The sequence below is a fragment of the Pseudorca crassidens genome, chromosome 16, assembly GCF_039906515.1.
Source record: "Pseudorca crassidens isolate mPseCra1 chromosome 16, mPseCra1.hap1, whole genome shotgun sequence".
Taxonomy (NCBI): Eukaryota; Metazoa; Chordata; class Mammalia; order Artiodactyla; family Delphinidae; genus Pseudorca; species Pseudorca crassidens.
Genome location: NC_090311.1, coordinates 65,319,764 through 65,337,601, shown reverse-complemented (window position 1 = coordinate 65,337,601; position 17,838 = coordinate 65,319,764). Strand labels below are relative to the sequence as shown.

Below are 17,838 nucleotides of genomic sequence, written 5' to 3'. Positions count from 1 at the left end.
CAAGAGTTGCAAATACACCTCCTTCATCTTTCCTTAGTATATCTTAAGCATTTCATTGTTTTAGAAATATTTTTAAAGAGCTACTGAGAAAACTATGCGCCAAGATTCATTAATGAGTTCTGTATCAACATGCTAGGAAAAGAGCAACACTAATCCTCAGTTCTCTACAAAACTTGCCAAGGCTACCTTGTGGTACAGCTCTTCAGAACTATTCCCTAATGAAGGCTATTCAAATGCTGATAAGCTTATCTTTATTAATTTCAAGGAGCAGCTTCCTCTCCCCCCAAATCACCCATCTCCATCCCTTCTACCCCTTTCACAAAACAAGTATGTACATCCAAGCACAATATGCCCCATGCATAATATGAACAATTCTCTAGGTAGGATCAATGACTTAAGTATGGAATTTCAAATATTTTAGGAATCATGGGTCCACTGTCACTCTCCTCTTATGAAGTAATTAATAAGAAAAATTCAGCCTGAGGTTTTCACAGATTACAAGGGCTTTTCACAAGAAAAACTACTGCCATGATGACTTCTAAAGATGGTTGGTTGCCCTCATTCAAATTGCATCCACTGTTTTTGAATTCATATGAATTTAAATGCTTCTTTGAATGTTCTATAAGTGTCTTGGAGAAATGTTAATAACAGTGCTAAAATAGGAATACTATTTTAATGTGTGATTCAAAAACTAAGCATTCATTAGCTGATTTCAGAAAATATTAACTTCGGTGCTGCAACCAAAACAAAATCCTGGTCTGGTATTTCTTAAGTAATCAAAGATTATGTGAAAGAACAAAATAGTGCTTTGCAAACAGATTGCAAAAGAAGGTAGAAAGCATTTCTCTGGAAACATAGGACAAGTTTGTTCTGTTTAAGCAATGTAAACAAAAACCTGGGGGGTACCAATCAGACAGCTAAAAGAGAGCTTGGAAATTATTACATACTTATCACATCTGGCCTAATTATATCTCCTACCAACTCTAGCATTAATAAACATTCATAAGTGGCTGAAGGCCTGTGGGTAATTTATATAATGCATATATGTATAAAAGCCTTTTTTCTCCAGTGAATATATTTACTTCCCAGAGATAAATTTCAAATCACACAACCACAGGATGCAAGCTCCCATCAGATAGTAGAGCAATCTATTTCAAAACAAGCCACACAGACTGAGATCTCCTTTCCATATGTATGAATATTTGGTAGCTATGTAGATGCAAATGTCAGGAAGAGAGCAGCTGTTATTGGGGACAGAGACTTACCAGTACTTGTCAGGAAGTTAACATTTCTCATCACACCTTCTGTGTAAGCTCCTGGCTCGTAACTGTCCATTTCACCTGTGACAATGTGAGCAACTCTTGCGGCCCGTCCTCTGATAGCACCTGCAGCTCGATCTAAATTATCAGCATCCTGGTCTCTCAAGGCTATGATACATTTGTTGACATCTTCTAGGATATGGCTCTCTGTAAGTAAACAGGTCAAATTAGTTTCGTGTTTTTTTTTTTAATCACACAAATCTAGCATACTATAATTCATGTTAATTTCTGGTTGCGGATAATGTGCACATTGGGAATAAAAGACATTGACAACTAAGAAGAAAAAATACAGATGTGGCTTTAATTATACCTTTTTCAATAGCTCATCTTGTAAAACAAAAATTTTGCATTTTTATCAGCAAATTTTACAGATTGCATCTTATTTTAGATTCTAGTTCCAGTAGATTAGATTTTAGACTTGAGTGACTTACAGATGGAAATTAAGGAAAGATTCTAGATTGAAACAAAAATAAAATGTATAATGATGGAATACTTAATCCTGATTAAGCACAATACTATGCAGATTATGAAACTCTTAAAAAAATCACCTGCCCTAAATATATAGAAAAATAACTATGGTGTTCCATTCAACTAATGTTCACTGATGTACGATATTTAACACAATTACAGAAATATTATAAATTAGCAAATGATGAAAATGGTGAAATATATAATTTTATACTGTAAAGCAATAACCTCACTACATCTGTGAAAAGACATATATAAAAAGGGCTTTAAAAAGATTGATTGATTTGAAGTAAATGAATCCCAGAGAAATTTGCTCACTCTGAAGAGTATCTCCAGACCTCTTTCTCTCCTTCTTCTTTGCATGATTAAGGCATGAAGACCGCTGGGAGTTATTAGTATAGTCCAACAATGTTTACTTTTTCTATAAAATGATTAATACTCCCGGAATAAAACTAATGAGTGGAGCTGAGTAAATAGGTAGAATATCAACAAGCATGGGCAATGATATTTCTAAGAAATTAAAAGAATACTAAAGAAACGGTTTCTATTTTTATTAAATGAATCCCCACCCCAAATCTTTAAAGACTCTACTACTTCAAAACACACAGAGAAAACAACTACAACAAAAAGGCCTCAGTAAGTCCAGAACATATTGTTAACTTCTCCTTCCCCCTCCCCCTCCCCTTCTCCCCCCCTCTCCCCCTCTCCCTCTCCCTGGATTTGCTGACTTTCTGCAGGTAAGCTACACAAGACAGGTATTCATAAAGCTACTTCCTTGCAGAGTCACACCTTCCTCTTATTTTGTAGAGCATAATAGCCAAACCATCAAAGAATATGGTCGTTGGTGAACTTCTTAGACCTGATGTCTACTATTCCTCTGCAGGTCCCTCATGCTTTAGTTATATCTATTTTACAATTTTCCAAATCTGCCATGTTTTTTCATGTCTCTGTGCCTGTGGGCATATTAGAACCTTGACCTAGACTGTTCTTTTGGGTTCCTGGACCCAATGTCAACGTGTGTGTGTGGGGGGGGCGTGCTTCCCCACAACAACAAGCAACTCTTTGTACACCAGCTGGGTGACGTGTAATTCAACTCAATTCTGACACCATCTACCTGGAGATAGCATAAGATTCCACAGGTTAAGGGTTTAGTCCCACAAGACTGCCCCTTCCCACCCCCCTACAGACACCAGTCAAAAGCCTAGATCGTTACCTGTGCTTCTGCTACAATTTGAAGGTTCCCCCCTTCTGGACTTCAGACGCTGGTCCAACTTCAGGTTGTTACATATATTTCTGACCAACTAGCTATAAATCAGAGGTTCCCACAACCTCCTTTTTAGGTTTGATTATTTTGCTTAGAGTAGCTCACAGAACTCAGAGAACCATTTTACTTACTAGATTTAACTTTTATAACTCAGGACCAGCCAGATGGAAGAGACGCAGAGGGTAAGGTATGGGGAAAGGCCCAGAGCCCCATGCCCTCTCCAGGCATGCCACTCTCCCCAAATCTCCATGTGCTCACCAACCTAGAAGCTCTCCAAAACCCATCCTTTTGGGATTTTATGGCGGCTTCATTACATAGGCATGATTGATTAAATCACTGGCCGTTGGCAACTGATTCAGCCTCCAGCCCCTCTACCCTTCCCAGAGGTAAAGGGCTGGAACTAAAAGTTCTAATCACATGGTTGGTTGCCCTGTCAACCAGCCCCCATCCTACGGCGGGGGGGGGGGGGGGGGGTCCCAAAGTCATCTCATTAACATACAAAAGACAGCTTTATGGCCCTCATCACTCAGTATATTCCAAGGGTTTTAGGAGTTCTGTGCCAGAAGCAGGAAAAGACCAAAGATACACCTCTTATTCTAAATCACAATATCGTAATTGCCAATCCCCTCTCGTCTGCTTGCTCAACTCCTACTATTCTTTTTTTTTTTTTTTGGCCATGCCTCATGGCTTGCAGGATCTTAGTTCCCCTACCAGGGACCAAACCCGTACCCCCTGCAGTGAAAGGGCAGAGTCCTAACCACTGGACCACCAGGGAATTCCTTACTATTCTTTTAAGACACTAGTTAAATGTCCTGCCTCAGGAAATCCATGCTGACCTAGAACAAGGCAAACTTTGTTCCAAGTTGTTTGGGGTTCACATAAAATGGTTTGTATGTTTTCATTAGAGCTTCTTTCTGTGTTTTAGTGATATACTAATGAAACTATCTCTCTAGTATACTAACACATATATATGAGTGCAGGAATTTTATCTTATTCCTTGAGGTATCTAGCCCTTGGTACAGTACATAGCACCTGTTAGGTTAACCAGAATGTTTGTTGAATGAAGTCTTCTTATAAGATGCACCTGGGAACAGTACATTATTTTGTCTAAATCCTAAATCATGGGTTATGAACATTGGTAGACACATTTCTGTAGCCTTAAAATTAGTCAATTTAAGCCACATTAAAGACATAAGTTCATTTGCATGAAAAAGATTAAGTACTGAAAACCTTTATTATAAATTCACTGGAGTTTTAACCTAATTTGTAGCATTCAGTTATGAATGTGTCATTAAGGCCTGTAATAAATCGAGGCACAGTCCCATCTCAACAGAAAGCACATGTGTATCATCATCATCATGTTTCCCTTGGAACTGAAGTACAAGTATAAATGTGGAAGGCGTAATAATGATCAGTTTTTTAAAAATCCACAGATGTGCCCTTTAATGACACATTAAGAAGCTGTTATTTTCCAAAATATGTTGGTATTTTTAAAAGCAAACACAATATATATGTATTCAATGCATGTTTAATCTGTATTCACTAAAGGTGCTTAATTTTAGATTGCAGAGCTGGTTTTCTCAGTTCTGTGAAAGTGAAAAGATATTTAGGAAAGAAAAAACATTGTTCATTTTTGGAAAATTAATTATCTAATAAACTCAGTAATTTCTGTTTAATTAAAGGTGAAATTATAGCTGTCACAAACTATTTTTTTCCTATGAATTTTTCACTGGAAAAAATACAAAAAATATTCACTAACAATGAATGTTCACTTCTATAAAACAATGATATATATGCTTCACAATTTATTTTATTACTTTAAATGGAGAATAAAATATACAGTAAGAATTTTTCTGATTCTTTTTTGCTTGGCCTTATAGAAGTTTGTGTGGTTATTGCTTTAGATTGCCCAACACAATCAGAAGCCCTGGTGTTAATTATGTTGAAGAACCACAGAGTTAAGGTCAGATATGGAAATAAAAACCTTACATGAAAATATACAATATAAAAAATAAGGAAAATAAATGACAAGAAGCATATACCCAGCGTTTATCTGAAGCAGCTATATTGAGAATGTCGGAGATGATGACTAAATGATCTTTTGAATTACTAAGATTAAATATAGCGCAGAAGCATTAGGAAAGGTTTGTAAGATTTCCATTATTGTGACACTTCCCCATTATTCTGAATGTTTCACAAAATGCCAGCAACAATTATTTGCATGAAATTCTAAACACAGAGTACCAGAAAAAGAAAAAAAATATTGGGCACCTCCCATATACACAGTAACTAAACATTAAGCTAATGTCTTAAAAACAAGTATTCCTTTATTTAAGGTGAACTTAAGTAGTTAAAAAGGCCTTCATGATAGCTTGAGTTTTTATGTCTAGATATATAAATCCACACCTATAGGAAAGAAATAAAACACCAAATACTTTGCATAAAACTTTCTACTGACATATCTCTTAAGTCTTCGCTGATGGAATGAGTTTACTCATTAGACGCAGAAAAAAATCATTAGGAACTCTACCTCCAATTTATTTTTTTTCTCAACTGCACATGTACTTGGATTTAACAATTACATAACTTTTACAATGAGGTTTAAAAGAAAGAAAATACGTTATTATAAAACAAGTACACTTGGAAAACAGTTGACTGTTGAACAATGCTGGCGCTAACTCGTGTATAACTTGTGTCAATAGTTGGCCCTCCATATCCCCAGTTCCTCTGCAGATTCAACTAACCATGGACGGTGTAGTACTGTGATATTTACTGTTGAAAAATATCCTCATGAAAGTGGACCTGCGCAGTTCAAACCCACGTTGTTCAAGGGTCAACTGTAGTATATGTTTTGAAGGATTGATTGAAGATTTGTCTTAATCGTTTCAAAGTGTCAGCTTAACATTTGATTTGGGGTGAGGGGTGAAATGTCCTAGTATTACTGCAAATCCTGAAGTACATTATTTTAAGAGCAGAGAATAGCTGAATGACTAGCAATTACTGTCACTCATTTTATAGCTATCCTGAGAGGCAAAGGATGATTTTTATTATGCTGGAAAACAGTAATAAAGAGGGCAATAAAGGAACTGATCTTAGACTGCAGGACATTTCATTTGTTGCAAACTTCTGTGGGTGGCTCCATCTTCAGTCATCGCAGCAAGAGTAGCACAAGAAGATTTTGAAATATATTTTAAATTTTCTTCGACGATTTTTTTCTTAATTCTTCAGTTTTCTAAAATTAAAGCTAGAACTTGCCTCAGGGAAAGTAGAAAACATACAAAGCAGAATTTTATAAATCCATAACCCAAAGAACAGACCTAAAGTAGAAGGACATTTTATTCGCAAAAGCCACACTTAAAGTTGCTTTCTTTTAATTCCCAAAGCTGGGGTTTGAATACATCAATGGCAAAGCCTGAAGAGGTTTATGCTATAATCCATTGAATGGGGAATAATCTACCACCAACTGTTTCCTCCCCTGATATCTGCATATGTAAAACAAAATTCTAAGAAGGAAAGGAGAAGAGAGAAGAGAGAAAAGAATCTTTTTCTAAAGAGGAAACTTTTTCCTAAAGAGACTGAATTATAAGCCAAAAGAGATTGAGTTTCTTAAATTGGCAAGATTAAGTTTAGCAACCCATTGTATATGAGCTCAGAGATTTAACTATGTATAAGAAAATGTTTCAATTTTGCACACCTGAATCTCTACCTGTAAATTTAAAATTCATTACACAGGCAACTACACAGTAATTTTTCTCCTTCACTCCCCCCCACCAAAAAGAAGCTATAAAGCCAATGGAATACACCAGTATATAAGTTAATTGTTGTTTATGTATCTACTTAAAGGTGGCCAAAATTTTTTTAGTAAGAATTTGATCATGATGATTGTTCTCCAAATAACTAATATCCTGCATAAATATCTAGGCAAATACTATTCTGAGAATAAAGAACATGTATATAACTAAATGTAAAACTTTTTGAAATTTCGTATCCCTTTTCTACATCCTTAGAACCTTTCCTCTGTCTCCTTTCCTGAACCTAAGTATTGCTATGTGTTAGAAAATGTAGATGATGTAAAAGATAAAGGTAAATCCCCTTCTGTAAAGGGTTTAAAAGCTAGAAACCAGAAAGAATTTTCTTTTTAAAAATTAAAAAGAAATTATTGAAGTATAGTTGATGTAAAATATTAATATTATATAAGTTATAGGTGTACAATATAGTGATTCACAATTTTTAAAGGTTATACTCCATTTATAGTTATTATAAAATATTGGTAAGAATTACTTTCTTTCATTATCTTTTATTCCCAAAATACGATAGTCAAAATTATCTCATCATTTTAACGAAGTTTTGTTAATCTTTATCACAAAAGTTTGCCTAGTTTCTCTGCACTATAAGCTATTTATTCTTCATTGGACTTTAACCAGCTCAAACTTACTTGACCCACTTCTGACAATAATCAAAAGAAAAATAAAGATTGCTATTCCCAAACTAGTTCTTTACCAAACTATACTTAAAGGAATTCTGCAGTACTTATGCAGACACAGTTCTATAGAAATAAACACACACACACACACACACACACACACACACACACACACAAAGTCACTGAAGTCTTCATATTTCTTTTCATAAGTCTCAAGTAGGCTCTTATAACAGTTTTCTCTGTGAAGTAAAGAAATTTATCAAAAGCTTAGAAATAGGCAAAAGGTACTATTGCTTGTCCCTTCAGTGCCCTCCTGGGCAGACATTGTGAACCAAGCCTACCTGGCAGATATCTAATTCTCCAGCAGTGTGTATCTTTTTACCACCTGCTATTTACTATTGGTTAGGATGTTTTACAATTCTGTAGGGGTTTTACAGTTCTGTAGATGCTCATTTTGTTAAAAGGGATAGCTGGGTAAATAATTCTTGTCACACAGGAATGCAAATAAATTTTTATCTGAATGCAAATTTTTATCTGAGATGGGAATAATTTTTATAGAAAACATAATACTGAAGGTTACATTTTTACCGTTCTATAGGACCATCAACCAGTTTTTTTTTCTAAGTTAGAATTTTATTTAACCATTCTTTCTTTATCCAGTTTTCCTTAAACAAGTATTATCATCTTGGTGTCTCTCAATAGTGAATTTTTGACAGCTGTTCACTTTAAATTTGTAAAAGTCTTGCTTTCAGCTTTGGAAAATTATTCTTTGACTGTGTATTTTGTCTTGAAAGCTACTAATTTCTCAAGTATTTTTTCTACCCATGGGGAAAAAATGTAAAGGATAAATTACATGTGGAATCATAGACTTACATGTAAAGTGCAAAACTTTAAAGCTCCTAGGAGAAAATCTAGGTAGCCTTGCATTTGGAAATGACTTTTTAAATACAACACTGAAAGTATAAAAAATGAAAGGAAATATTAACAAAGTGGACTTCATAAAAATTTAAAATTTCTGCTCTGTGAAAGTCACTGTTTGTTAAGAGAATGAAAAGGCAAGCACAGATCAGAAAAAAAATATTTGCAAAATATATTTGCAAAAGGACTGGTATCTAAAATCTACAAAGAATTCTTAAAATTCAACAATAAAAATTAAAAAGTCTATAAATATTAGCAAAAGATCTAACAAAGACACCCAAACAAAGAAGACATAAATGAAAAGTAAGCATATGAAAGGACACTTAACATCACATATCATCAGGGAATTGCAATTAAAACAACAATGAGATACCACTACACACCTATTAGAATGGCCAAAATTCAGAACCCTGAGAATACCAAGTACTGAGGAGAATACAAAGCAACAGGAACTCTCATTCATTGCTGGTGGAAATGCAAAATGGTACAGCCACTCTGAAAGACAATTTGTCAGTTTCTTATAAAACCAAACATGCTCTTACCATGTGACCCAGCAATTGTGCTACTTGGTATTTACCCAAATGAGGTGAAAACTTACATCTACACAAAAACTTCGCATGAACATTTACTGAAGCTTGGCTTATAATTACCAAAACTTGGAAGTAACCAAGATATCCTTCAACAGGAGAATGGATAAACAAACTGTTATACATCAATACAATGGAATATTATACAGCAATGGAAATAAATTAACTATCAAGCTATAAAAAGACATGGAGGAAATTTAAATACATATTGATAATAAATTAAGCCAATATGAAAAGGTTACATACTGCAGTATTCCAACTATATGACATTTTGGAAAAGGCAAAACTATGGACACAGTAAAAAAACATCAGTGGTTGCCAGGGATTCAGGGGTAAAAAGGGAGGAATGAATAGATGTAACACAGGGTATTTTCAGCATAGTGGCACTATTCTGTATGATACTGTCATGATGGATGCATGTCATTATTACATTTGTAAAAGCCATAGAATTTAAAACACATAGTGAATCCTAATGTAAACTGCAGAAGGTAGTTAATGAATCAATATTGGTTCATCAATTACAACAGCAAAGAAGATTCTTGAAACATTCACTATTCAGTGCCAAGTCCACTTGAGACCTTTAACAAGCACTGTGTTCAGCTTCTAAACTGGAAGAAAACTGATAATGTTCAATCTTACATATTCAATAACATTCATAATTTACAGATATCTATAATTAATGTGATAGGAATTTTGAACATTCTTCAATTTTCCAAGAATATAATTAAGAAAAAGTTTGATCCTTTTCCCAACTCTTTCCTAGCTTTTACACAGTAACATCTCTGATCGTCAATTTGCTTGATTTTTTTTTTAATAAATCATCATATTAGGGGATATTATTATTTATTTATGGCTGCGTTGGGTCTTCATTTCTGTGCAAGGGCTTTCTCTAGTTGCAGCAAGCGGGGGCCACTCTTCATCGCGGTGCGTGGGCCTCTCACTCTTGCGGCCTCTCTTGTTGTGGAGCACAGGCTCCAGACACGCAGGCTCAGTAGTTGTGTTTCACGGGCCTAGTTGCTCCGCGGCATGTGGGATCTTCCCAGACCAGGGCTCGAACCCATGTTCCCTGCATTGGTAGGCAGATTCTCAACCACTAGGCCACCAGGGAAGCCCTTGAGTTTTTAACAAATAATTTTGGAATGCCTGTTTTCCATAATGTGCATATCATAATCAACATATATGCACATTATTTCATTAAATTCTTATAACATGCCTAAGAGGTAGGTTTCTTACCTATCATTTTTTTTCAAAACATAATAAACTTTGTTTTTAAGGGAAGTTTTACATTCACAGCAAAACTGAGCAGAAAGTACAAAGGTTCCCACTCACCCACTCATGCACAGCCTCCCCACTATCAACATCCCCAACCAGAGTAGTACATTTTTTACTGTCCATGAAGCTACACTGACACAATATTATCACCCAAAGTCCAAAGTTTAATACATTAGAGTTCACTCTTGCTATTTTACATTCTTTGGGTTTGAACAAAGGTATAATGACATATATCCACCATCGTAGTATCATACAGAACAGCTGCAGTGCCCTAAAAGTCCTCTGTGCTCTGCCTATTTATTTATCCCCCATGCAACCCCTGGCAACCACTGGCCTTTTTACTGTCTCCACAGTTTTGCGTTTTTCAGAATGTCACGTAATTGGAAGCATACAGTATGTATCTTTTTCAGATTGGCTTCTTTCATTCAGTACTATGCGTTTACGTTTCCTCCATGGCTTGTTGGCTTATTTCATTTTAGCACTGGATGATATTCCATTGTGTGGACGTACCACAGTTTATTTATTCATTTACCTACTGAAGGACATCTTGCTTGCATGCAGATTTTGGCAATTATGAATAAAGCTGCTATAAACATCTATGTGCATGTTTTTGTATGGATGTAACTTTTCATTTTATTTTGGTAAATACCAAGGAGTGTGGTGATTGTTAGGTCGTATGTTAAGAGTATGTTTAGGGTTTTTTTTTTCTTTTAATTTTTATTGGAATATAGTTGCTTTATAATGTTGTGTTAGTTTCTACTGTACAGCAAATGAATCAGCTATATGTATACATATATCCCCTTTTTTTTTTGGATTTCCTTCCCGTTTAGGTCACCACAGAGCACTGAGTAGCATTCTCTGTGCTGTACAGTAGGTTCTCATTAGTTATCTATTTTATACATAGTATCAATAGTGTATGTATGTCAATTCCAATCTACCAATTCATCCCACCTCCCCTTCCCCCTTGGCATCCATACGTTTGTTTAGCTTTGTTAGAAACTGCCAAACTGCCTTCCGAAGTAGCTGTATCATCTTACCTATCAGTTTTAAAGATGAAGAAATCAAGGCTTTGAGCAGAAATGTATAATTCCAAAATTCATAGTTACAGCAATTGAGCCATAGCTTGAAATCAAGTTTATCCCACCTACTAAGGTCCTAGAAATGCTAAGGTGTCATCTGGCTTTAAAATATGGTTATTCTATAATTATATTATTCAGCTACCCCAAGTGTACAATGGGAAGGAGAAATTATAGGTCTAAAACATTTTCTAAATTTTATAAAATGGTGCAAAAGATTGCTTATAATATTATGTACCTGAATGCATTATAAGTTTTCACATTAATTTTAACTGAGCATGAAATATCATCTAAGCATACTTAGAGGGATAGTTTTTTGTTGTTGTTGTTATTTTGTTTTTGCGGGCCTCTCACTGCTGTGACCTCTCCCATTGCGGAGCACAGGCTCCGGACGCGCAGGCTCAGCGGCCATGGCTCACAGGCCCAGCCGCTCCGCGGCATGTGGGATCTTCCCGGACCGGGGCACGAACCCACGTCCCCTGCATCGGCAGGCGGACTCTCAACCACTGCGCCACCAAGGAAGCCCTATTTATTTATTTTTTGTAAAATAATACTATATGTCATAATACATAAGTTTCATCATTTTAATGATTACCATTTCAAATTATACTCTATCTTTAATTAACAGTGTTATTAAAGAGTGCACCTCAATAGGTAAAATTTAGATGACTAAGCACACACCAGTTGTTAAGAGCTATATATTGCTAAGGCAAATACATGCCTGATGCCCCCTAATATCAAGAACTAATATCATTAGTTCTTCCAGGATTATTTTTCCTCTCTCTCAACTTTCTGCCTGAAAACTAGTAGTAATTGTAAAGTGGTATTTTTAAAAATTCATTTATTCAATGAGTATTTACAGAGTTTCTACCACTAGATATATTGCCGGGTAAAGGAGATGACAAGATAAATAACTCATTGTCTTTGCTTCAAAAGAACTCACAGTCTAATGACAGAAAAGAGCACCTAAATTAACTACAAGAAATGTGATTAGTGTCATACTATACATGGGTAAGAGTGTGGCTAAACCATTTCCTTTTCCTACGGTGCACTGCCTCTTTCTATGTTTGTACATCGTTGCATTACATACCATGGATTGTTCCATTAAGATCAGATTGATCCAGAGAGTATGTCTTGGTCTTTTTTAAGTTCATTGTGTATTTACATGTTCCTTGATGACTGTGAAAGTAGGGGTGTAGTAATTTTCCTATCAAAATGATATGTATATGATCAATAGTCTCTAATGGCTCTAACTATGAGAGTTTGAAGACAAGTAACTGATGTTCTGTCCTATTAATTGCTAGCGTGATACCTGTATAAAAACTGAAGAATTATTTAAAAGGTATTTTAGTGGGAGAGTTTTATGTTATATAACCAATTTATAAATATTATTTCATTAGCTCATTTATTGTTAACATCTTTTTTTTTCTTTGCACATTTTAATTGTTTTTAGGTGCTCCTTTTATAACTTGTTAAGTACAATCCATGTCCTTTGTGTGTGGACATCTTAGTTCAGCTTAGATTCAATACAGGAAAAGACAGGCATGGAAATTTTAAAACTTCCTATTTAAAGATCAAAAAAAATTAGTTCTTTTTTTTTTTCCCAATTCTGTGCTTAAGAACAAGTTTTTGCATCATACAGAAACTTCCAAAGTAAAAATTGGCACGAATAGCAGTCCTGTCCAGCAATTACAACAACTGCATTGGACCAGTACAACCTATCTACAAAATACTGCAGTTAAAAGAAATTTTTGCCAAGATTCAAACATGATGAAAGACAGTAGCACATGACACAAACATTCATATACTAAAGATCACAGTAGGGGAAGCTAGTGGAGGTACTGTAATGAGGCTGATGATAATAAAATGAGGAAGAAAAGTAATGTGACAGCAAAAACTGCTGATAGTAATAAGAGGTAAGCTGCTAAAATGACTCCTAAAAATGTGAAACAAACAGGTTGTGGGTTTTATTTTGATGCTATGTCTACATAAAAAGCAGAAAAATATAATCTTTGTTCAAGATCTTAAACAAAGATATGAAACTTCTAAAAAAAGTGCCAACAGCCCAGTTGGCCTACAACAGCTTATTCTTTCAGTTTTAAACCTCTACTGTCAGACCATCTAATCAAACCATCTTGAACCAATTCAGTGTTATTATCTCAGCAACCTTGCCTGGAAGGTCATTCCTCCCATTTAAGCATCTGCGCATGAAGCCAAAATGCAGAATTTCTTTGCTCATTACCCTGCCATACCATAGATCTATGCCATCATCTGAAGAAAATTGTCACCTACTGCTGAAAAACCTCTGGGATATTCTGCATCCGAAATCAGGGACTACCATCATTCTGAAAAGACAACAACGTACAACAAAACATAGGGCAGCAATAAGACACAGAGGCATTAAAGCACAAATAATTTATGTGGCCTTATTGTCAGAGTCCTAGATGATAATTTTGGCTCTTCTACTTACTAGTTCTATAAACTTAGAAAAAACAATATCCCTAAGCCTTAGTTTCTTCATTAATAAAATGGAATGAATAAGATTAACAATCTCTGAGACTGTTGTTAAGATTAACTAAAAACATACATAAAAAACATAGTACATGGCATCTAGTAAGCAACCAAATACAGTTTACCCTTAAACAATATCAGTTCGAACTGTATAGGTCCACTTATATATGCATCTTTTTCAATAAATAGTAATACAAGACTATACAATCTGTGGTTGTGGAACCTCAGCTACAGAGGGAGGGGGAAGACCACTGTAAAATTATACGTGGATTTTCAATTGCACAGGGGTTGGCAACCCTAACCCCAAATTGTTCAAGGGTTAACTGTATCATTTAATGTTTGTACTTTGATTTTACTTTTGCAAATCAGTCCCATTCCTAAATTAGTCCTTTTATTTTTCTAGTGGTAAATAGAACTCAAACTATCCATTCACTTACCTAATTTTTTCACTCAATTTTATGTAAGCAAAAGGTATTTCTTATTATTATCCTTTAAATTCATCCATTTAAATAAACCTTGTATATATTTAATATGTACAACATGATGATTTCATATAGAGTGAAATGATTACTATGGTCAAGCTAATTAACATATCTCCTCACATAGTTATCATCTTTTTGTGTGTGATGGAAGTACCTGAAATCAATTATTTTAGCATCTTTCCAGTGTTCAATACAGTACTGTTAAATACAGTCATCATACCTGTACTTTAGATCTTTAGACTTATTCACTCAATATAACTGCAACTTTGTACTCTTTACAAAGTACATCTTCCCATTTACCCCATCTCACCAGCTCCTGGTAACCAGTATTCTCCACATTTGAGTTCAACTTAAAAAAAAAATTATATTCCACATATAAGTGATAGTAGGCAGTATTTGCCTTTCTGTCTGGCTTAATTCACTTAGTATAATGTCCTCCAGGTTCATCCATGTTTTCACAAATGGCAGGATTTTCTCCTGTCTCATGGCTGAATAAATGTTGTGTGTGTATATATATATATATAGTTGTATATATGCTGTATATATGTATAACTGTTGTATATATGTTGTATATATGTATAAATGTTGTGTATATATATATATACCACATCTTCTTTATCCATTCATTTGTTCACCCGCACTTACATTGTTCCCATACCTTGGCTCTCGTGAATAATGCTGCAATGAACATGGGAGAACAGATACCTCTCTGAGACCCTGATTTCATTTCCTTTGGATATATACCCAGGAGTGGGATTGCTGGATCATATGGTAGTTCTATCTTTAATTTTTTGAGGAATCGCCATACTGGTTTTCTTAATGGCCATACCAATTTACATTTCCACCAACAGCGTGCAAGGGTCCCTTTTCTCCACTTCCTCGCCAACACTTATCTTTTGTCTTTTTTGATGACAGCCATTTTAACAAGTCTGAGGTAATATTTCACTGTTGTTTTGATTTGCATTTCCCTTATGATTAGTAGTGTTGATAATCTTCTCATACATCACTTGGCCATTTGTATGTCTTTTTTTTGAGAAATGTCTACTCAAGTCCTTTGCCCATTTCAAAATATGGTTATTGGTTTTCTTGTTATTTAGTTGTTTGTGTCCCTTATATATTTTGAATATTAATCCCTTCCCTGATCAGATATATGTTTTTTTTTGTTTTTTTGCTGTACGCGGGCCTCTCACTGTTGTGGCCTCTCCCGTTGTGGAGCACAGGCTCCAGACGCGCAGGCTCAGCGGCCATGGCTCACGGGCCCAGCCGTTCTGCGGCATGTGGGATCTTCCCGGACTAGGGCACGAACCCGCGTCCCCTGCATTGGCAGGCGGACTCTCAACCACTGCGCCACCAGGGAAGCCCCAGATATATGTTTTGTAAATATTTTCTACCATTTAGCAGACTGTCTCTTCACTCTGTTGATTGTTTCCTTTGCTGCGAAGAAAATTTTTAGTTTGCAATCCCATATGTCTAGTTTTGCTTTTGCTGCCTGTGATTTTCGGTTCATAATAAAAAAATCATTGCCCATACCAATGTCAAGAAGGCTTTTCCCTATTCAAGAAGCTTTTTCCCTATCATCATTTACTTATTGAGTAAATGAGGGAAAAACACTCAAAATGGAAAACTCTCAATGTACATATTATCATTACTCAGTTTGGAAGTACATTTAACGAGGCAATTAAAACACTTCTGAACAAAAGAGTAACTGATTTCATCTCACATGAGCCTGGAGTACCTCAGGTATAATTCATGTGATTAACAGAATGGCTGTTATCATTTCATACTATATTTAATGTTACTGATAATTCAGGGAACATAAGAAGGTAATCACCAATCCAAGAGGTACATAGCTTTAAAGAGAACATACTGAATTTAATTATTTGAATTTTTGATTATCAAAACTATTGATTAGATGCATAGAGCTTATTAATGGTCTGGCTGTTCATATCTCTCTTTACTTGTTTGTTTCCCTGTTAGACTATGAGCTCCTCGAGGAAAAAACACTGCTTCTTCCTCATTTATTGAAGCTTCAGAACCAAGATTGGTGTCAAAAATATAATAAACACTCAATAAAACTTGTTAAAATGAACACTGTACATTGGTATTTTCTTACATTCTTTATTAATTTACAAATTATATTGTCTATTCATATGTTAATATATCAACAATAACAGACCTGAAATATTATTTGCAAGACAGGTACTGTATAATATTTTATTCATCTACTTAGCACATTATTTACTGGATTTCTATTATGCACTGGGCACTCTGCTAATTTTAAGGTAAACGGTAATTATATTTTTCAAAAGTCTTGGCTGTCTTGACTTGGTTTCAGTCCTTGCTACACAGCTCTAGCTTAGACCTAATCAAACTTTTTGATAGAATGTTCCACATGAAAACCTAGGGTTGTGATGTTGAATTAGGTAATTTATATTAAACGATTTGTCTGATGTTTGGCGCATAATATATACTTAATAAATCATAGCGTTATTATTTCAATTAATCAAGGAATTACTTAAAAAGAAGTATCTAGTGAGATGATCTCTAAATGATTTTTTATTAATTAACTTTAAACAGTTTGTCTAATTTCAAGTGTTTGCTACTTATTTTGCCTCCTCAAGGAGGTGATAATGTCTCTCCAGCCATGAAGAGTGTTTCTGAGCTATATTAGATTGACCCTCACTAATGCTCTTGCAACCATTTGTGTCCAGTGTTCTTCTCTTTACATATGAGTGATGAAGGAATTCCTACACATTACACAACTCAAAACCATATAGATACCTCTGGGACATTTTCTTTGGAACCACCACCCTTCTCTGCCTAACACTACTATCACATTTCTTATTCTTTCACTGCACTCTACATTTGAGTAGTACATTAAAATGTACTGGACCCAGATGACCTGTGTTCCTGCCTTGTGCCACACTGGTTTGCAAGGTTGTTATTTTTCTTGGCAAGTTATCTCTTAAAACAGGCTTCAGACTAAACCCCCTGTCTTTCTAATTTGTACAAACTCTCTTCTGGTCAGAATATTGGTGACTGGATTTGTTACACCTGTTCCTTTTAGCCATACTAACCACCAGGTCTGTGTTGGTCACATATTGAAAGCAGCATCTTTATAGACTGACTTTTCTGCCTAAATAGACATTTTAACCTTTTAGCTTTTACTACACAGTAGAATGAGACATTTATCCAACATCATGATTTGGGGAGGCAAAGAAACATTTTTTCTGCAAGTGTTATCTACAGTATCATCTCTCCATGAAGAACAAGAAAAGGACACTATCTAATGGCAGCTAATCTAAATAGGAAAGAAACTGAGAACATACGAGAATCATTTTGAGGAATGTTTTCCAACTATATGCATCCTCCTGACCCCCAAAGAAGGCCTGCCTCCCCTTTTGAGGGTCAGCATTTAGAATAGACAGGAGTGGGCTTCCCTGGGGGCTCAGTGGCTGAGAGTCTGCCTGCCGATGCAGGGGACACGGGTTTGTGCCCCAGTCCAGGAAGATCCCACA

At 35.4% G+C, this 17,838-nt stretch overlaps 1 protein-coding gene across 1 annotated transcript in view; it reads right to left on the bottom strand.

Moving 5' to 3' along the window:
* Positions 1–17,838, bottom strand: part of CTNNA3 (catenin alpha 3) — a 1,581,323-nt gene that overhangs the window by 392,969 nt on the left and 1,170,516 nt on the right. The window contains exon 12 of the mRNA XM_067710819.1: positions 1,266–1,466. Within this exon, the coding sequence (XP_067566920.1) occupies positions 1,266–1,466 (201 nt within the window). The remainder of the gene's footprint in view (positions 1–1,265; positions 1,467–17,838) is intronic.